Source organism: Helianthus annuus, chromosome 13, assembly GCF_002127325.2.
Source record: "Helianthus annuus cultivar XRQ/B chromosome 13, HanXRQr2.0-SUNRISE, whole genome shotgun sequence".
NCBI classification, from domain to species: Eukaryota; Viridiplantae; Streptophyta; class Magnoliopsida; order Asterales; family Asteraceae; genus Helianthus; species Helianthus annuus.
Window position 1 is genome coordinate 146,186,840 of NC_035445.2, and position 22,362 is coordinate 146,209,201.

General features: G+C 37.9%; 2 protein-coding genes across 3 annotated transcripts; both read right to left on the bottom strand.

Annotated features, from left to right (window-relative positions):
• Nucleotides 1-11,762: 11,762 nt before the first annotated feature.
• LOC110899634 (putative chloride channel-like protein CLC-g) lies at nt 11,763-12,538 on the bottom strand. Of its 2 annotated transcripts, XR_002570392.2 has the most exons (3): nt 12,314-12,538; nt 12,021-12,232; nt 11,763-11,914 (listed from the first exon to the last, which is right to left on the bottom strand). XR_002570392.2 is itself a non-coding variant. In XM_022146524.2 (2 exons), exons 1-2 carry the CDS (start codon nt 12,497-12,499, stop codon nt 12,041-12,043), a joined length of 378 nt encoding a protein of 125 aa, XP_022002216.1. In that variant the 5' UTR covers nt 12,500-12,538; the 3' UTR covers nt 11,923-12,040. The 2 variants fall into 2 exon arrangements, 1 of the variants encoding a protein (XP_022002216.1); XM_022146524.2 differs by lacking the exon at nt 11,763-11,914 and having other exon boundaries at nt 11,923-12,232.
• A 7,487-nt stretch (nt 12,539-20,025) lies between these two features.
• Nucleotides 20,026-22,099, bottom strand: LOC110899633 (cytochrome P450 76C1). Its single transcript, XM_022146523.2, has 2 exons — nt 21,127-22,099; nt 20,026-20,755 (listed from the first exon to the last, which is right to left on the bottom strand). Exons 1-2 carry the CDS (start codon nt 22,072-22,074, stop codon nt 20,135-20,137), a joined length of 1,569 nt encoding a protein of 522 aa, XP_022002215.2. The 5' UTR covers nt 22,075-22,099; the 3' UTR covers nt 20,026-20,134.
• Between the last annotated feature and the right edge of the window lie 263 nt (nt 22,100-22,362).

The window sequence follows — 22,362 nt, forward strand, 5'->3', positions numbered from 1 at the left end:
TAAGACATTTCTTTGTGTTTTCTGGCCATTGCGTTTTACAAAAAAGACATTTCTTTGTGTTTTTAGTGTATTGCGTTTTAGAAAAATGTCATTTTTTAGATTTTTTTTCATTGCGTTTTACGTAACTGGGGTTTTTCTATTGCGTTTTACACAATTGGGTTTAAAATTTTTTGTTTTTAAAATATACCAATAGTATACTCGTTTTAAAGATAAAAAAACGCTCGTTTTTTTGGTGCAATTTTTATAAAAAAATAATGCCGTATGAAAGAGTTATTAACGTTTAAAAAATGGGGGGGAATTGGAGGAGAGAGAAACTATTGGCTTGGATTGACTAGAATACCCCTAAACAAACTCACGCGCCTCTTTTTCTCCTCTTTAATTTCCATCATTTAATCTTAGCCCTTGATTAACTAAATGGATGGTCAAGATCATTTCCTAGCCTTCCTAGCCAAATAAACTTCCTATTGTATCTCCATCCTAAATATCTATCCCAATTATGTAGAGATCTTTTTAGTTATTGTTAACTTATGTGTTTCTAGATGAGTTTGATGTAACAATAAACCTTAATGGGAGTTATCAATCGAATTGTTTACGTTTCTGAAAATTCATGTGTTCTTGAGTAGCTATGAAACAAGGTTTTAATTAATTAATTTGATTAATAATACTTTTGCTCTATCCTATAACAATTTGTTTAAGTGAAGTTTCTAATGATAAGAACCTCCTACCGGTAACAAGTTGTTACCGACAATATAAAGACTTGTGGTAATTAATTTCTACTAAAATTGGACAATGATATTGACGGTTGTCCGACAATATAAAGACTTGTGGTAATTAATTTCTACTAAAATGGGGCAATGATATTGACGGTTATTGGTTAATTATGATGATGAGTTAATACTGATAAAGACTCGTGTCGATACAACTCCAGTTGGAGATTTGTGATCTCGTAGAAATCTTTTAATGACAAATTTAGATCACTGACAGATCATTAGAGTATCACCGTGTTACAAGCGGAACCACCCGATCATATACATTTTCACTAGACAATAATGCCTATACACCAATTTAAACCCAACACATAATGTGATGTAGCGTGTGAAATGATAACGAAGAACAAATCATGTTGATTCTACGAATACCCGTGATGATCTTTCCCAAACCCTCAAAATCCAACCCAAAGGGCAAAGAATTTGAAGTGAAAATGGTTATTTCTCAAAATTCAATACTGATCATCCAAATTACAAGAGAAAGACATAAATAGAGTCTGAAATTCGAAATGGGCCGCAAAAAGGTCATCGGCCAAACACAAGCCCAAAAACAAAATGCATAAAATACCGAAAAAACATAAAAAGTGTCCAAAACTCCTATTAGAATGCGTTTTTTGGGGAGAAACTTGGACAAAGCCCTTTTAGGCCTTGCCACAACGTGCTCCTCGTTTCAAGCTTCGATTTGACTGGTTGAACGCCTACAACGGAGACCCGTAGCCAAAGTTATGCATGTTTTTGTAAAACACCATTTGAAACTCGATCATGGGCCTCCAGAAATGCCATGGCCCGATCATCTACACTTGGGCCTGCATCATTCCCTCCTGGGTAGACAAAATTCGACCTCGAATCCGTAGTGAAGTCATCATCAGAAGAATCCCCATGAAAAGACACCAAATGTTTGACATTGAAAACATTAGAACAACGAATGTGGCTTGGTAACTTCAGACGATAGGCATTAGAATTTTTCTTCTACACAATCTCCACTATCTTCGTTTTCTTGGCTGACAATTTATTATACTCTCCAACTGAAAAACGATCTTTATTCAAAATGGCCCAAACAAAGTCACCCTCTTCAAAATCAACTTGCCTACGCTTTTGATCTGCAGCTTGCTTGTACTTTGAATTAGTGTGGGCTAAGTTGTCCTTCACAGCTTTATGAACTTAATGTAACCCAACAACAAAATCTTGCACCTTTTTGGGGACAAAACTTGGGACAGAAAGTGACATCAAATCAAGAGGCCCCCGAGGCTTAAAAGAATAGACCACCTCAAACGGGCTAAACCTAGTACTCCGATTAACAACATGATTATGAGCAAACTCATCCTGACACAGCTTTTGATCCCAAGACTTCACATAATCACCCACAAAACACCGTAAAAGATTACCAACTGACCGATTAACAACATCCGTCTGCCCATCAGTATGAGGGTGGTAAGCGCTACTGAAATTAAGCTGAGTGTTCACCATTTTCCATAGGTTGCGCCAAAAATGACTCAAGAAACAAGTGTCCCGATCAGAAACAATAGAGGATCGCAAACCATGCAAATGATAAATATCCCGAAAGAACAACTTAGCCACATTAATTGCATCTGTTGTCTTCTTGCAGGGAATAAAGTGCACCATTTTCGAAAACCGGTCCACTACTACAAAGATCGAATCATTACCACGCTGAGTACGTGGTAATCCCAACACAAAATCCATACTAATATCTACCCAAGGCTGCAGAGGAATGGGTAGAGGCATATAAAGGCCCACATTAGTAGTTGTGCCCTTTGAAACTTGAAAGATCCTGCAACATCTAACAAAGCGATCAACATCCCTGCACATAGTAGGCCAAAAAAAGAAGATTGCACCTATAGTAGAGTACGGTCTCTCCCAACGTGCCCTTCGCCATGCAGCTCTTTAGTGATTTGAAGGCGGAGACTGGAATTAGGGATACATAATTGATTTTCCTTAAAAAGAAAACCGTCATGCATAAGAAAATCGGACCGCTTCCCAAATTGCACGTCCGGCAAAATAACAGAAAAATATGGATCTGTTGTGAGCTGTTCTATGAGACTATCTAGCACGGGTACAACAACTCTCATAGAAACGAGCAGGTTACTCCTTCTGCTCAAGGCATCCGCCATCAGATTCGAAATTCCAGACTTATGCTTCACAACAAAAGTAAACTTCTCCAAGAAAGCCATCCACCGAGCATGCTTATGTGATACTTTATCTTGACTACGGATATGCCTCAACGAATAATGGTCTGTAAACAAAACAAACTCCTTGTGAAACAAATAATGTCGCCAATGTTTCACAGCCTGGACCACTGCATAAAATTCAAAATCATAAGTGCTATAACGTAACTTTGGCCCAATCAACTTCTCACTGAACTAGGAAACTTGACACCCCCTTGACTTAGCACTACCCCAATACCAACCTACGAGGCGTTTGTGTGCAATTCAAAAACCTGAGAAAAATCTGGCAATACTAGAATTGGCGCTGTTGTAAGCTTCTCCTTGATTAACTGAAAAGTTGATTCTTCCTCCTCAGTCCAAATAAAAGTCTTCCCTTTCATGCAATCAATCACTGGCGATATAAGGGAACTGAAATTTCGAATGAACCGTCTATAAAATGAAGCAAGACAATGGAAACTACGTATTTCAATTATCGTAGTTGAAGTTGGCCATTGCTTAACAACGCTACTTTTGATTCATCCACATGTATGCCGTCACTAGAAACAACATACCCCAAAAACAGGACCTTAGGGACCATGAAGACACACTTCTTCTTGGTTGTATACAAGTTATCCCTATAGAGCAAGGTCAAAACCTGTCGTACATGCTTCACACGCTCATTAAAATCAGGGCTATAAATAAGGACATCATCAAAATAGACCACCACAAATTTACCAATAAAGGGACTAAACAACTGGTTCATGACTCTCATAAACGTACTAGGGGCATTGGATAAACCAAAAGGCATCACTAACCATTCATACAACCCCTCAAGAGTCTTGCATGCGGTTTTCCACTCATCACCAGGCCTGAGTCGAATCTAGTTGTACCCATTCTTCAAGTCTAGTTTTGTGAAAATAGTGGCACCGCTAATTTGGTCATGTAAACCATCAAGTCGGGGAATTGGAAATCTGTATCTCACAGTGATCTTGTTGACTACACGACTGTCAACACACATACACCATGTCCCATCCTTTTTTAAAGTCAAGAGAGCAGGAACAGCACAAGACCCATGTTTTCCCGATTAGAGATTAAGTCTTCAACCTGCCGAGGCAATTCCTCATGTTCTTTTGGGCTCATTCTGTAATGGGGCTTATTGGGTAGTTGGGCCCCCGGTTCCAAATCAATGTGGTGTTGGATCTCTCGTAAGGGTGGCAATCCGGCAGGTAAATCATCAGGGAAAATATCAACAAAGTCCACAAATAATGGAACCATACATTCAGGAATTTCGACTTCCTCGGGCACTTGCTTCCCTATCAAAATAAAAACATTGCTTGCTTCCTCCAGCTCATCTTGAAACTGATGATGGCCTGTTTCACCACAATTGAAACATCTCGGGCCACTACTATTAGCACCCTTAGAAGTTGGCCCGGTATTGTTAACCTCCGGCCTTTGCTGACTAGGCCCACCACGAGGTGCCCCACTACCCGACCCAACATTTCCTCCAGCAGGGGCATGAGCAAATGAACCGCTCACCCTACGATTTTGTTTCTCAAAGGCCAACGCCCGTTGGTGCGCCTCTGGAGTGGTTATCGGGTCAAAAAGATTCACAGACTCCATGATTTGAAATCTCAATCCCCCAATATATCGAGAAACAAGTTGTTCTTTAGGTTCTTGAATATCGTTCCTAGCAATCAATTGGTAAAACTCCGTTGTATAGTCATCAACCAATTTAGCCCCCTGTTTTAAATTTTGCAGACGTTGGTACATCAACCTTTGAAAGTTACAAGGCAAAAAGTTGGACCGCAGGCACTTTCTCATCTTGGTCCATGTCACGATTCTTGACTTCCCGAGCCTCTTTCGTGCGAGCTTCAATTGTTGCCACCATGCAGAGGCCCTACCACGTAACTGGTAGCAATCAAAGCCACCCGTTTTTTTTCAGACACTTCCTTGTACTCAAACACTTCCTCCACGGTAGCCAACAAATCGATGAACCCCTATGGATTCAAACAAGTCCCATCAAATTCTAGTATATCAACTCTTGTCCCAGAATCCCAACGCCTATTGCCCACTCCATGTTCTCTCCTTGGTCGCCCTTCCTGTTTGTCCTCAGAAGTCGAACCATCACCAAACGGGTTACTAAAATAAGAACCATACCCATAATTGGGTCCCTGCCTCCTACGATTGATCAAGACAGCCATCCGGTCAGCCAACTGATCGACCACTTGATCCAAACGTTGCTCCACTCGCGCCATAAGTCGATGTTCCAACTCCCGTTCGTACACTTCATCGAGTGGCCCGTTTCTCCTCAGAGGCATTTTGAGCCAGGAATTCGGATCTGATACCAAATGATGTACCGCGGAAATTATAACTAAGAACAAATCAAGTTGATTCTACGAATACCCGTGATGATCGTCCCCAAACCCCCAATATCCAACCCAAAGGGCAAAGAATTTGAAGTGAAAATGGTTATTTCTCAAAATTCAATTCTGACCATCCAAAATACAAGAGAAAGACATAAATAGAGTCTGAAATTCGAAATGAGCTGCAAAAAGGCCATGGGCCAAAAACAAGCCCAAAAACAAAATGCATAAAATACCGAAAAAACATAAAAAGTGTCCTAAACTCCCATTAGAATGTGTTTTTTGGGGCGAAACTTGGACAAGGCCATTTCAGGCCTCGTTTCGAGCTTCAATTTGACTGGTTGAACGCCTAAAACGGAGACTCGTAGCCAAAGTTATGCACGTTTTCGTAAAACACCCTTGGAAGCTCGATCATGGGCCTCTAGAAATGTCATGGTCCGATCCTTTACACTTGAGCCTGCATCATAATTTATTGCACCCTCAAAATACCACTAGCCTATAATGCCATGGACTATCGAGTAAGGATCTAAACAAAGATTCGGAGAAGAATACCTCTATTTCGGGGATGATCTCTTATGTAATTTTTGTTTTGTTCATAAATATACGTTCCAATTTTGTAGAGATTTTTTAGCCATTGTTTAGCTTACGAGTTGTAAATGTTTAGGAATCTGAAAATTCATTTCCTCTTGAGTCGAATAAACAAACATGCATGCGTACATCATGTTTAGCTTACATGTGATTTTAAAAATGGATGTGTCTTGTGGACCGAATGGCAACAAACATGCATGCGTACATACACGTGTTTGCATTTGTCACAATCCTTCTTTTTTCTTTTCTTTTTTTTTTTTTTTGCATTTTGCGGATTTTTTTTAAAGGGGTGAATTATTCGTAAATGTCAGGAGGTCTAGCATATGTTACCTTAAATGGGTCCGCGTTAAAGAGCCACCTCGCACAATAGATCCCCAATTTAAACACTCAATAAGAAACCCCTATCACCTACACTTGAACTTGAGACATGGAGAGGAAAATTCACTGGACCATGGGCGGTGATGAGGGTGTGCGGGGAGGACCACCGCACAGGGCCCGTGATTTTCGAGGGGCACGTGTTTTTTTATAAAAAAATCCGATATATATGTTAATTTTTTTAAATAATATACCTATACCAACTCCAAGATAGACCCATTTACAAAACAACTTTTATGGTTTGGAAGTTACCCAATTGACATTAGCTTTACTGAGCCAAATGCTCATTTGATTTTAAAATTAAATAATAATTAAACATTACGGAGTGACACATTTTTTTGATCTCGAACATGGTACGTGAATTCTTAGAGATGCCCATGACTGGGACCCACCATAGATGGAACTAAAATACTCGTGGTCACCACTAGACCACTAGTGATGGTTAAGTATTTAACATTAACTTTGACCTGCTAGCCGATATTAATTCTAACACAAAAATTACTCTAGCACAGTCTCAACTTTCAATTTATTTTCCTCCACATGGCCTTTTCCAACCGATGTTTTGTTTTGCTGATATCGTAGATAAAAGCTTAGTTATTTGCTGATGTGGTTGCATATGTCATGTTATCACAACCTCTACCAACACTACCACCCACCACCACTAGTATTTATATCACCATCACCCGTCATATCTAACCCCAACCTGCTGCCACCACCACCACCATCCAACGTCTATTAGCACCATTCCACCAGCGCAGCTTAAACTCAACCTTTAGAAGTTATTTCTGTAAAGTTCCAGTGACTCAAAACTTTTCGGCGAGTTAACACATTTTCCGAAGATTTTACTTAACTCCGGTGACATGCAACTTGATCTAGTCACCCTTTTTACACCTGAAACTACCAACTGAGACCACCACCAGTCCTATGTGTTGGGAATCATTCTGATTTGCAGCGGAATAAAGATGAGTATTTGGATTCATGTTTTGGTTTCACAGGAACAAGTATGTGTGCAGACTTGTTACAAATGGACAATTCGAATAGGAATAAGAAATGTCTTGGTACCCGGCAAAGATTGCCGACAAGCATCATATATACATCATAGAAGACGGTTATGTGGTGGTTAATTTGAGCGGGAACAACCGTCATTTGAAACGGTGTCTCACCAACCTACATACCTCTTCGCTAATATTATCATACTTACATATAATCCTAAGTTAATTATCTTAATAATACACAACATATAACAATAATTAAGTTTACATACTAACACACTCCCTTAAACTTAACTATGCTTTCGAGAATGCATTAGAACACTCCTCTTTGCTTTATTCACCGCCTTTTCAGCTTGCTTGAAATCGAACCTCCTTCTTTTCTGCAGCCCTCTCATTCCATGCCAGTCATTCCCTGCGAAGAATGCATAGTGTTCTCTTTCTTGTTCCATAATGTAGTCACTTCTGGAGTTCCCTTCCATTTGATCAGTGGCTGTCCCTTGTTTATCATCTGCTTGACTCCGACTTCGTCTCACATCCACTACATTCTTCAACGTCTCTTTCTCATATACTCTTTGTTGTGTTGATTTAAACTTGTAGTAATAAACCAGAACGTCAAGATACATTGCATACATCAACCTCATAAACTCTCCATCATGATACTCGAACCCCATATCCTTTGCAACCACAACCCATAAGTTATTTTCTGTAACATTTCTGTGTCCTCCTTCTCTTTTCACCACTAAATATAATTCAAGTAAATTAATTTTCCGATTGTCGGAAGCATACGCCGGAATTGGCCTGGTGGATATTTCCAACTTCTCCGTTAAGAGCCATTCTACCATGTCATCGAATTTTGTTTCCAGATTAAACTTATATTTTCAAACATTATCAACATCTTCTAACATTTCAAGTAATGCTTTGCAGTCTTGAAATTCTTTAAACTTCATTGCTTGAAGGATCATGATGTTCCAATCGGGTTCATCGGAAGACAAATTCAGATTTTCGAAATAGTTGTTCAAATAATTTGTTTTGTACTCATCATGATCCGATCCTCTGTTCATTATTGATTGTTTTTCCCTCATCCCGGTTTCATCTTCTTTTGTTAAGCCAGAAATTTCATCCCTTTTCTTTATAATAGGGATACTAAAAGTAGGATAAATTCTACACTTTTCTCTGGTGATCTTAATCGTATAACCCTGAACTACTAATTGATCAAGACTTAATATGTTCCGATCTAATTCAGGAGTGTAGAATACACTCTGAATTCTAAACTTATCATTCCCAGACATTACATCTACGGCCCCAATCCCCCTTATGAAGAAGAAATTGTTTTTCTCCGGTATTAGTTTCTACACCAAACATGTTTCTAATTCTCTTAAAGACATCTAGATTACCCGCGTAATGGTGTTTGGATTTGGTACTAACATACCAGATTTCGGGCCACAAACCCCCTTCTGTTCCGGTGACTATAAGTTCCATCCCATGATCTTCGTCACTTTGTTGTTGAATGCCGGTATTGATGGCTTGACGAATCAATTGGGTTGCTTCATCATTCTCCTTTGTTTTACATGAGATGATTTGATGGCCGGGCTCACTAGAATAATAACATCTTTTGTGTAATGAATTCATCTTTCGTCATTCTTTCTTTTCATCGGAGCAATGCTTACAGGGCATCACAGATGAAGACGATTTGAGATCATCATCATATTCAACCGTGGCTCTGATACCACTTTGTTGGGAATCATTCTGATATGCAGCAGAATAAACATGAGTATTTGAATTCATGTTTTGGTTTCACAGGAACAAGTATGTGTGCAGACTTGTTACAAATGGACAATTCAAATAGGAATAAGAAATGTCTTGGTACCCGGCAAATATTGCCGGCAGGCATCATATATACATCATAGAAGACGGTTATGTGGCGGTTAATTTGAGCGGGAACAACCGTCATTTGAAATGGTGTCTCACCAACCTACATTCCTCTTCGCTAATATTATCATACTTACATATAATCCTAAGTTAATTATCTTAATAATACACAACATATAACAATAATTAAGTTTACATACTAACACTATGACCTCTTGTGACCTTCGTCGCACCTCAAAACTTTGATATCTCCATTGTCGCCGCCTCTCACGTTTTCCTAGCGAAGTATATGCCATGGTTTCGTGAGTTCCGATCAAGGTACATCACTTAATCGGTAGTACAAACTTTATTTCATGGTTCAAACGTGAAATCTAGTATGAAAATGTATATTATGGTTTGGTTTGCAAAACCAGGGTGTTGGGTGGGTTAAGTGAAGAAAATGATGTAGTCAGATTAGGGCTTGTGACAATGGTGAAGTTAGGTAGTAGACGATAGATGATGGTGGTGGTAGAGATTTGGGTTAGGTAATTTCAACACTTATACTTTGAATATATTAATCAATTAGTGTTAATTTTATTTTCCTTTAATAACTAGCATTTGTTAATTTTAACAAAAAAAATCTGAATACAAAGTCTATATTTTTTTTCTTGAGGTTTTCGCATAACTTTCGTTACAGATAGAGTTGTATTGAAAATAAACTACTTAATTGGTATTGCTAGCTATAGCAATTGTAGATACATGTTTTGGTACTGTAAGTGATTGCTTGTAATGTACTGGTATTGTCACGAGCCGAACCCATGCCAACATTGATACCAACAACAATTTTATCAGAACTGATATTCATTTTTATAAACACGTGCCAACATTCGACATTCACTGGGAGTATCACATCTTTATTCACTACTAGAAAGCTGGGTATTTCTGACCGCATTTACAGTCGCAAAACAGTCGTAATTTTCTTGTTGCGACCGTTTTGCAACTGAAAATGTGATTGGAAAAACACTTGTCGCAATTGCCCTATTGCGACCTAGTTGCGAACGCTACAGTATTTTCTGCGACTTGTGTTTGCGACCATAAGAACGGTCGCAAAATTTGCGACTGTCCTGATTTTTATAACATTCTTTGACTTATTGCGACCGCCTAATTTTTGCAACCGTTTTGCGACCCTTGGCGATTTACAAAGTTTGCGACTGTAGTTTGGCGGTCGCAAAATTCTGTTATTATTAGTATTATTATTTTTTGCATTTTCAGCTTGTTTCTCTTTAATAATATTCTATTTTCAATATTTATATAATAACAATCCACTTAAGAGTTACAAACTCAAACATCAAAAACTCGAGTTATCTTAACATAATCCATATATAATATAAAGAGTTTATATCCTAACATCAAATACTTTGTACAGAGTTTCAAAACTAGCCATGCCTTCATTAGCTGCCCCATGCTGAGTAGATTATAACCAGTTAGTAGCTGCCATTGCCATACCGCTTCACATGATTTCACCACATGGCGTTAGTTTCCAACAATTTGCTAGATAGAGCACTATAAGATGTATGCCTCCCCATGATTTGTTAAAAAGACGATATCTCCATGGCTTCCTTTTCGATGGTTATGGCCATCATTAGTTGGGATGATATGTAGGAACATATGATGATGCCTGCATCAATCATAAGAAGGGTTCTATCAATAAAGCTTTTATAAACATCCGTTGCATAGAAAAATGGCACCAAATTTTCACAAACAAATAAGAACATCTACACCAAACCACATAGAGATCTGGCCACGCATACCGCTCCTGCATGTAATTTGTTACTAAATACACCACTATTAGAATTTCACCTTCTTATTGTTGGCTGATTTAGCAAAATTTGCAGCTTTTCCGATAAAATTCGAAATCTTTTTAGTTGGATCTTTTCCTGGAGGATGGCTTTCCTCTTGGCTTGTGGAGGAGGAACGGGTAGTTTGAAGTTTTTCTAGGTGTATCATCTCACCTATCCTGCCCGAGACGGAACTTTTCAACTGATTAAAAAGAGTAAATTTGAGAAACAATTGCTTTATACCACCCAGTGATGTGGCATAGTTCCAAAAATTAATTCTCTAAACTCCCTGCATTCAAACTACAGTTGAAGAACGCTCGGCTAAAGATAATATCAAATATTTAGCAATAGACATTGTTTATGTACCAAACTTATGTTGTGAAAAAAGTACATCTCCTGGTTGGCGTGTATTAAGAACATGAACATCAAGCTTATAATTATGTTGTGAAATTAGTGTTTATTCATCTAATGGAACTGCTTCATTTTCTACTATTACATAGATCAATTGTTAATAAAAGTAGAAGATTTAAGATAGTATACTTTCATGCTCAACATTAATTTGAAGTAAAAACAAATTCCCATTTCAGCTGTATGCTACCAACCAAAGTTCAAATAAAATACAAACTTCAAAATACCTCATTTTTTCTACTCCAGCAGAGTGTACCAGTTCGCCCCGCAAAAGGCAAAAAGGCAAAATGGCATAAATTAACAGCTCCTGACACATCTGCAGACTACATGCAAAATCCTTATACTCTATTTATATAAGAATAAAAGATGTATATTTGAGGGTATTTAAAACAAAAACTAATATGCAAGTTCTTACTTCTTTGTCGCTTACGCTTCTTCTTTGTTGTTTAACACTTTCCTCCGGTCCCAAACAGTCCACATTTTCCACTCAAGCATGTATCTGTTAGACCCCGGAGCAAAATTTCAACTATGGCAGTTGAAAAGAAACCTATCCACAAAAGGGTACTTCTCCACCTGCACAATAACACACAAAGATATGTAAAATGTGACAACTTAACATTGTGGCAATGTACATTAAATCATGTTGCAAAATAAACAATTGTAGTAAGTTTTATAGTACTGATTAGTTGCCATAGATTATCAAGATGCCACTTCTTCAAAAGCAAAAAGTACACCAACTGGGGCACGAAAAGCAGCATCAATTCCAGCAGCTGATCCACAAGTTACAAGATCACGCCGCTTTTGATCATTATTAAAAAATCTAAGCCATCTCCATGTCAACCCGTATTTCTTTGATCCACCCGATGACACAGCAACAATACTGCCAGCAATCTGTCAACAAGTCCACATCACATATATGGTATAAGTTAATATGGGAAAACGGTTATTGAGAGCATAAACAACCCAAATCACCTTAACCAACAAACTTCTAAATGAGAATATGGCAGGGGCATCAACACCAGCAATCTCAACCTCTGGTGCTATTAAAGTCATTATCAAACAAGCAAACAAAGTAAGGCAGCAAATATGAGAAATGCAGCCAAGTACATGTGACAGAGCATACAAGACATACATTATTATTAAAATGCTAATATGCATAAAGTATAAAGTTATAATTAACAAAATTCACATTGTAGAAAAGAGTTAATGAAAGCAAAGGTGGTTATTAAACAGATGAATTTTTATATATAATCTAAACAATTAAGTTAGGTAGGATGGAAGAATCAAGCAAGAAACAGGGGACTGCAATTAACTACACCAGAACATCAATAAACAATGATGCTTTTTGGCTATTAATATAAACTTTTATGAGTTACCGCTATGGACGCTACCAATAACTATGCTAAGTACAAGTTTAAACAGGTCTATTCTAAACTTTGTTATCTAAATTAGTTTACTAATATGTCTAATAATAAGTTATAGAAGTCAAGACCCTACTAACAAAGTAACAGATACATGCCACATTCTAATTTGGGCATATACATTTCGTACGACCCCATACATGTAACTAACTAGTTGTAGATAAAAATCTAAAAGCGTTCAATTCTGAGCAACACAAGAAAGAAACTAATATTCGTAGTGGCAAATGACTAACCCTTTGGAAGCATCTTCTAGACAGCTTACAAGTCTCAATGCCTTGACAAAACCAAATTCTCCGGTAACTGTTGAAATCTGAAGGATAATATATAGATATCAATTAGGAATATGATCAAACACATTTCATAATTCTCTGAACTTTAAGGCTTGAATATATTATGTAGTTGAAAAAAATATTCCCGTACCTATTAACATAATACATAGAATCTTAAACTAATGAAGCTTCTATTCTAGACTTTCCTACTTCACACAATTCTAACAAAATACTAGTTAAACTATTCATCATACATCATTATAGCCTCCACTACACTAATTTATTACAGAGAAAAAAATATCTACCAATCATGTACACTTCAACTTCCAGTTACGATTAAATCAATTAAAACATAAACTCACAGTCAATCACAGTTCATAAACAACTAATTCAATTTCAAATCGAGAGATCCACCGACTAAAGAATAATGTTGGTATCATCGTCATCGGAAACCCAGGACCAATCGGAACGGATGGTGTTGTGACCACACACACAATCGTTTTCAAACAACCCACAACAATCACAGTACTTCATAATGAATCGAATGAAAAACAGATTTGCAAAAGATAACTAACCGAATTGAACTTTGAATGATAACTAGAACTTGAATATGATAACTTGTAAACACGTTCGAATACAAACTAACTGACCGACAAACAAGGAGTTCCGCAACCGGCTTTTATAGCGATGAATGGTCACGTCTTTCCAGTCACAACATTTCATGAACAGGTGTGTTGTTCCAAGATAACCGCTCGATAGTTACCTGTTGATGAGGACGTGACGATTCAAAAAAGCTCCGGCCCAAACCCTTGTTTTAGCCGCTACCTAATGGACTGAATTTAAACATTCTGTTCGACCCATACATGTGGCCTACGGCCCAAATAATAAACATAAACAAACTATTGTTTGACCCATAATGACTAGACTAAAATAAATAAACATAACCCGGCCGAGAGGCCCATTACATGTACTCGGATGAACTTGGTTAACGTTACGTTCTTCATTCTCCCCCTTAAGCAAGAACATCCGAGTCCTTCGATCACGATCACTCCTTGCGATTGTTGGTGACCTCGATCTTGACCACCACGTCATCGTCGCTTGAATCGTCGAGCCAACCGCAATTGTTGCTTGAGCTTTCAGCCATGCCAACTTTCTTTCTTGCACGCTCCTTCTTGATGTAGTCGAAATACCATTCGACCAACTCCAAATAATAAACGTAGGCGACCTTTATCTCGTAAGCGTCATCCGCTTCGTAGCCATACTTCACCGAAATATCGCCCCACATGTCTTTCTCCATTATCTCTTCGAACCCACCGTTATGCTTCACGATGCGGTGTAGTAGTATGAGACTGAGATCACGTCCATCAACTAACTCTGGCGGCATTGCTTTCTCACAAACAATCCCTAGAAAATCCGTGATGAACCAAACCAAAACTTCCTCGAACGGTGCGTCGAAGAACCTTGGGTGTTTCTTGATTTCCTCGTGTAGTGTGATAAGATCCCCCGGTTCCACGCAACTTTCCATAATCAATCCTCTTTCAATGACATCCTCCTCGAGTTGAGAGAGAGTTATTGCCCGTTCCCGAAGCATTTCTCTTGATTGGCGCGGATTATCTTTCTCGCCTTCAATGTAGATTAACAATGCCTTTTTCGCTTTCTTGGAGTACACAACTTTTTCTTTCCTAGCGTTTGAACGTTCACCGTACACTTTCTTTTTGTTTTTCGACTTCTCGAATTCCCGTTCATAATAATCCCCCAGACACTCTTGGAATTCCTTTTTCTCCTTCTTGTAGCCATTATCAACCCCAAGATTATCGTAGAAAGCATTAAGATAATCTTGTTCCAAATCAACTTCCGACTTGTCTTCGTAGATGTCGAACCCTTTCGACCGACAACCAAACATTTTCTTTAACACACATGTTTCACCCATAGTGACCGTCTCAATCCCTTGAAACAAGAGTTGTTCTAGACTTAGAACATTCTTGTCAAGTCTTGGTGCATAACTTACGCACGGGATTGTCTTATCCTTGCCGTCCACCGGCACTCTCACTTCTCCTATTCCATGTACAAACGAAAAGTCTTTCCTACTTTCGTTCGTTACAACCCCAAAGTGTCTCTTGAAACACTTAAACAAATTACGGTTTCCCGTCATATGCGTTTTAAACGTGGGATCAACAACCCAGATTGAATCCCATTTACCCCCGCAAGTATCTTTCACAATATAATCGCTTTCAATTGGCAACGGTGATAACTTGATATACTTACTAGGGCAAATTGATGCGATGTGGCCGAATTCCTTGCACTTGAAACACCGAACCCCCGGTTTTCTCGGCCTACCCACTGGTGCATTAGATTTCTTCCCGGACTTCTTCACGAAACCCTTTTGAAACACTTTCTTTGGAAACTTTTCCATTGGTGATTTCCCGGTCCGCATGGTTGGCTTCCCCTGCGCGTACTCATCCACTTCCGCCGCCCGGCCGCACTCTCCACTACGAACAAAATCCTCTTCACCATAATCGGTCACCACCGATTTCCCTTTGTTTCCACGAACCCGGTTTTCTTCTTGATCACAATCCCTTCCGCTTCCTGTTAAACCTTTGGCTCTGATACCAATGTTGGTATCATCGTCATCGGAAACCCAGGACCAATCGGAACGGATGGTGTTGTGACCACACACACAATCGTTTTCAAACAACCCACAACAATCACAGTACTTCATAATGAATCGAATGAAAAACAGATTTGCAAAAGATAACTAACCGAATTGAACTTTGAATGATAACTAGAACTTGAATATGATAACTTGTAAACACGTTCGAATACAAACTAACTGACCGACAAACAAGGAGTTCCGCAGCCGGCTTTTATAGCGATGAATGGTCACGTCTTTCCAGTCACAACGTTTCATGAACAGGTGTGTTGTTCCAAGATAACCGCTCGGTAGTTACCTGTTGATGAGGATGTGACGATTCAAAAAAGCTCCGGCCCAAACCCTTTATTTAGCCGCTACCTAATTGACTGAATTTAAACATTCTGTTCGACCTATACATGTGGCCTACGGCCCAAATAATAAACATAAACAAACTATTGTTTGACCCATAATGACTAGACTAAAATAAATAAACATAACCCGGCCGAGAGGCCCATTACATGTACTCGGATGAACTTGGTTAACGTTACGTTCTTCAAATAACACCAATCCATATATATTGTAAATTTGTAATACAAGTGTTCGGCAAGTACATTTGTTTCTGCTGCAACTAATATCTCCTAACAACATATATAACAAAAAGAATAGCAATCACTGGGAAACTACAACTCCAAATTACATTAACCTAAAAATTCATCATACTTTTAGATCGCATCACAACCATATCAAAAATTCAAAATATCTACTGACTAAATCAATCAATGCAAGCAAGCAAGTAATCAAACGCAATCAAATCACTCATATAAACAAAACTCACTGTATTTCCAATGGCAACCACGTTCAGAAACATGGAAGAACGTCATGTAGAACTCGATGAGTTTTCATCAACATATTCATCTTAAGCAGAGCCGCAGCCTGCTGCATCATATCTGCAAGTTGTGTGGTTCTCCAACCGCCTCCATTGCTGATCAATCACGCTACAACCGACAACATATTGAAGTCAATAACATCACAGATCAAGAAGAATATGAAATGCAGGTAGAAAACATACAGAATAACAAGGTTTTACATGGAGATTGATGACAGATCGAGTGAGGTTTGGTGAGCGAGGTGAGTATGTTTAATTGGAAACCAATGGAAAAAGCTCTAAATTTGAGGCAAAATGGAAGCGATTAGTGAAGATGTGGTTATTGGGGTTTATTGTAATCGAGAAGAGAAGACGTAGAATGTTGCTTTTTACCCTTCATTTTGTATGAGTGGATTAAATTGTGAATTTCAATAACTTTTCATGTTTTATTTATTATATAATATAATGTAAGGGTTAGGATATAATAGAAAGTTTATTTGGCTAAGAAGACTAAGAAATGATCTTAACCATCCATTTAGTTAATCAAGGGCTAAGATTAAATAAGGGAGATTGAAGGGAAGAAAAGAGGCGTGTGAGTTTGTTTATGGGTATTCTAATCAATCCAAGGCAATAGTTTCTCTCTCCTTCAATTCCCCCCCCCCATTTTTTAAACGTTAATAACTCTTTCATACGACATTATTTTTTTATAAAAATTTCACCAAAAAACGAGCGTTTTTTATTTTTAAAACGAGTATACTACTGCTATATTTTCGAAAAAAAATTCTAAAACCCAGTTGCGTAAAACGCAATGGAAAACCCAGTTGCGTAAAACGCAATAGAAAAAAAAAACCTAAAAAATGACATTTTTCTAAAACGCAATGCACCAAAAACACAAAGAAATGTCTTATTTGTAAAACGCAATGGCCAGAAAACACAAAGAAATGCGTTATTTTTAAAACGCAATAGCCTAAAAACACAAAAGAAAGTGTACTTTCTAAAACGCAATGGACTGAAAACGCATAAAAATGTGTTTTACCTAAAACGCAATGCACCAAAAACACAAAGAAATGTCTTATTTCTAAAATGCAATGGGCAGAAAACACTTAAAATGCCTGTTTTCTAAAACGCAATGGACTGAAAACACATAAAAATGTGTTTTACCTAAAACGCAATGCACCAAAAACACAAAGAAATGTCTTATTTGTAAAACGCAATGGCCAGAAAACACTTAAAAATGTCTCCTTTCTAAAACGCAATGACCTAAAAAAAAAAAGAAAGTGTTCTCTCTAAAACGCATTGGACTGAAAACATCTAAAAATGTGTTTTACCTAAAACGCAATGACTAAAAACACTTCAAGAATGTGTTTTTCTAAAACGCAATGGCCAGAAAACACATAAAAATTGCTTAGTTCTAAAATGCAATTTCCTAAAAACACCAAAGAAAGTGCTCTCTCTAAAACGCATTGAACCAGGACAATAGTTTTGTTTGTGCTGTGAATTGTCTGAACCAATGCAGTTTACGAATGCAGTTTTCCAGAGGCAATTTACAGAAAATTAATTTTTCTGATGCATTTTTATTATGGCAGCTCAACCCCCAGCCAGGGGCTCTGCCCATTGGACCCCGCCAGGGGCTGCCGCCACTGGGACCCTGTTACCAAGGGCGCTGCCCCTGGACCCCGTCAAGATTGTAAAACGCAATGACTAAATAAAAACCCAGATCGTTAAAATGAAATTAAAGAACTTCTTACATGGATCGAAGTCGATTTCTTCAACGATTGACGAAATTTGAATGATAGAAACACTTATCAGCGATCGAATCGAACGGATCGAGTGATTATCTTCAAAATCATGGGAAAAACGAGATTTTGAATGAAATTAAACTGGGTTTTCTTAAAAAAAAAAAAAAAAAGCTGAAGAACACGTTCATCGGGTGTTTGAATCATTGATTGATGACGAAAATCGCACTATAATGTAGTGATTATTGAGATAGGAAGTGAAGAAAAGGTTGAAGATGGTGGGTTTTGAAGTTACTAGGGAGAAGAAGGAAGAAGAAAGGGTTGGATTGACTAAAATACCTTTTTTCTTTATTTTAAATTTTGTCACATGTCATAATCCTATTGCTTTCTATCCTTCCTAGACAAAATAAACTTCATATTTGATCCACACCCTATAATGTAAATGTTAATGTTAAATAACTTACTATTGTTTTTAAAAATTACTTTTTTCTAATTAATTAGATATTTGTTTTTATTTTTTATTAACAATAAATAATAAGCGGATTATGCGTTGCCATGGTTTTTTAATGTTTCGTATACAATTGTTTACATTTAGATATTCTCATATTTGCGCCCGCTTTAAACGGTCACAGCTTTTTCCTTTTTATATATTGCTCATATTCGCAACCGCTTTAGACGGATGCAACTTTGGTTTTTTATATATTCCTATTATTTGCGACCGCTTTAGATGGTCGCAACTTTTGCTTTTTATATTTTTCTCGTATTTGCAACTGTTTTGTATTTGCAACTGTTTTGTGACCGAATCTGGGTTGGTTTTTAGTTTTGTGACTGTTTTGCTTTTGGTCGCAAAAAGGTCGGTACTTTTGCGACCGTCTTGTGTTGGTCGCAAATTTTGGTCACAATTGCTTAGTTTTCTAGTAGTGATTTATTTGGTTTTCTTTTTTGGTTTTTATACTAAGTACTAGTACCGTACTAGCAGTGGCGGATCCATGATTTTTTTCTTATAGGTTAACTTTTTTTCGGTGGTTATATTTCTCACAACCAAACGTTAAAATTTCGGGTAGGGTCAAATTTCGTGGCTTTTTTCCGAATTTCATGGTTAATTATATCTAGCAAAACGGATGGGTTAAGTCGAGCAAGGTAACTGGTCAAGGCATGTCGTTTTTAGAATAATGTATTTTGAGCTTAGAAGATCAACAAGACAAATGGGCCAGCAAAAAACGATCAAGAGAATCCAATCTTATAATGTTATCATTATAGGATTGTTGAGCTTTCAAAGTCAATAAAGAAAAATTACAACAACAAATGACACTGATAAACTCGAAAAAGAAAATTAAATAATACTAAATTAGCATGACAAAAGGAATTGATACCAGCATATCATTGTATCACATGGCTATTGAAATTATCTTCGTTATATTGAAATTATCTTCACTACTATATTTGGTTTGATTTGTGTGGAAAGAGAGACTTTGTGTAATTTTGTTTCTAGGAAAATTTAGTCATCTGGTTTCTAAGATCACCCGCAAATGTGGTGCCTGTTGCTAGCCAGTTCCAACGTGGCAAGTCTACGGACTAAATCACTCGTCCAACCACTATGTGAGAGTCATCCAGTTCGTTTCAAGTCCGGACTGCTAGACCTCCCATGGACTTCTTTTGTGGATCCTTCACTCACACACACATATATATAGTGGAGGGTTAACTTTTTAATAGGGTTTGTACAATTGGGTGCTCTAACATTTCAGTTTACTGGAAATCTAGAAAACACAACTACATACCGAATGCATCCAATATACTTTTAAATTGTAAGGACATTACAATATAGCTTTCTGAATTTATGGCATGTTATTCATTGAACAATACAAGTAGATTACTCATAGAGAGTTGAATTAGATAATCTTTGAAAAGGTATAGCAACAAGAGGTTTCCTTTTCTTTGTCACAAAACCAAACTCATCTGAAAGCTCAAACTCTTCATCTTTAGGCAAGATCCATTCAAAAGAATGCAAGAGTGATGCTAATATATACATCAACATCTTCTCCCCAAGGGGGACCCCTGGGCATATCCGTCTTCCTGATCCAAATGGTAAAAACTTCATATTAGTTCCACTGTAATCCCATTTTCCATTCAAGAACCTCTCGGGCTTGAACTCTAAAGGATTCGTCCAGTTCTTGGGATCGTGTTGGATCGCCCAAACGTTAATATAGACGATACTACCCTTTGGAATTTGGTATCCATCCACCATGCAAGATTCATCTGGGCATCTCTGGATTAAGAGAGGCAGTGGAGGGTGTATCCTAAATGTCTCCTTGACTACTGCATCTAAATATTTTAATTTGGGAAGATGAGATTCTTCTACAATATTATCCATTCCAACGACCTTCATTAGTTCTTCCTGAATCTTTGTCTTTACATCTGGATTGCGCAAAATCTCTGCCATCACCCATTCTACCATCGTTGATGCTGTGTCCGTGGTTGCTGTCAAGATGTCCTGTAATGAAAAATGTCATCTATTAAGTAAATGCAATGTAAAATTCGGTTCCTAGGAACCCCCTCGGTTTGGAAAAAAAATTTGAAAAGGTTAGTGGAAATCTTGTATGATTTGGAAAGAAAATAGTGAGAATTAGTTAGAAACCCTCTGGATCGGCCACTGATTGTAAGTGGCGAACCTTGGAGTGACTATAAAGTTGCTGCCATGTAACCTAGAGGTCATAGGTTTGAGTCTTCGAAATAATATGTTGCTGATATGTAGGGTAAAGATGCGCACATCGGGCCCAAGTTGGAGAGCCTCGTGCATCGAGTTTACCAAAAAATTATTTGTAATTTTGTAAATATAATATGGAAGGATTAGGATGAACATACAAATAATAAGGCCTTTATTTGAACTATGTCAAATGATGTTGAAGCATCTTTCTGATCTTTAAGCTCTAACATGATCTGCAGAAAATCTTTCCTTCCATCTTCCTCAACTGCGCCCTCCATTTTTCTAGAGTTTGTCTTGATTCTTTCTTCTATTACGCTCTCAAAAATCCTATCAAGATGTTCGCGTTGCTTCTGCATTTCTCTCTTTCTTCCCTGTAAATCAAACCATGATAACATCGGGATAAAATCAGAGATATTTGGTGCGCCCAGTAACTCGATAATCTTGAACTCAACTTCTCGAAACCCATGAAAAATATCACCAGAATTGCTACTACAACCCCATAGCATGCTTGTTACAACGTTAAGTTCTGTGTCGAAAGCAATTTCATTTATATCAACAGGTGTCCCCATCTTTGCATAAACGTTACTCATAGACTTTCTCACTTCATCTATTCTAAAACCCTGAAAAGCATCAAGATTTGCATTGCTCAACACTTGGCTCACCAAAAGTTTACGCATGTTGCGCCAGTGTGCGTTGTTGTTGGACCATACAACATCAAGAGCGCCATAAGTAATGGTGAGCGCTGTGATAGGAGGATTGCGGTTAGCAAAGGTCTGGTCAAGTTCACGAGCCACTACCTTTGCAAGGTCCATGGAGTTCACCACAACATGAAACTTACTTCCAAGCCTCAGGCTAAAGATAGGACCATATCTATGAGCCATCTCAGTGAATCTTTCATGTAAGTTGTGGCTCAAAAACGGAAGGTACCCGACAACGGGTAAGCCATAGGGACCTGGTGGCACTCGGTTTCTTCCACGGTTTGTAAACGATCCGGTCCACTTGTACCAAAGAATGGCTAGAATAGGAACCGAAATAGTGAGTATTGTGCGAGCAAGGGCGTCTCTATCGTTGTCGACTTCCCACCACCATGACCAATAATTGATCATAGTGATATAAATCTTATTTTTGAAATCTGATTTCATTTTTGTTGTAAATGACATGAACCTTACTATGAAGGTCTTTATATAAGACAATTCATTTGGTGGAAGCTTGACCAGATGATGACTTGATGACATTGACAGATGAGTTTTTCTAATCTAAAGGTTTTTTTTATTAAATACACCTACTAAATCTATATCAATTTTCACTATTGGAGTAAACCATTAACCACTTAGGAAGAAATACCTTTACTACAAACCATAGCTTTTCTACAAGTTGGATCAGGGTGGGACTTT

Excerpts from the sequence above, each read along its gene's own strand:
- LOC110899633 (XM_022146523.2), bottom strand. The coding sequence starts at position 22,074 with ATGATCAATTATTGGTCATGGTGGTGGGAAGTCGACAACGATAGAGAC. Across the intron at positions 20,756-21,126 it reads AAATAAAGGCCTTATTATTT|GACATCTTGACAGCAACCAC; the intron begins GTATGTTCATCC and ends TTTTCATTACAG.
- LOC110899634 (XM_022146524.2), bottom strand. The coding sequence starts at position 12,499 with ATGCATATTAGCATTTTAATAATAATGTATGTCTTGTATGCTCTGTCA. Across the intron at positions 12,233-12,313 it reads TTAGAAGTTTGTTGGTTAAG|ATTGCTGGCAGTATTGTTGC; the intron begins GTGATTTGGGTT and ends ACTTGTTGACAG.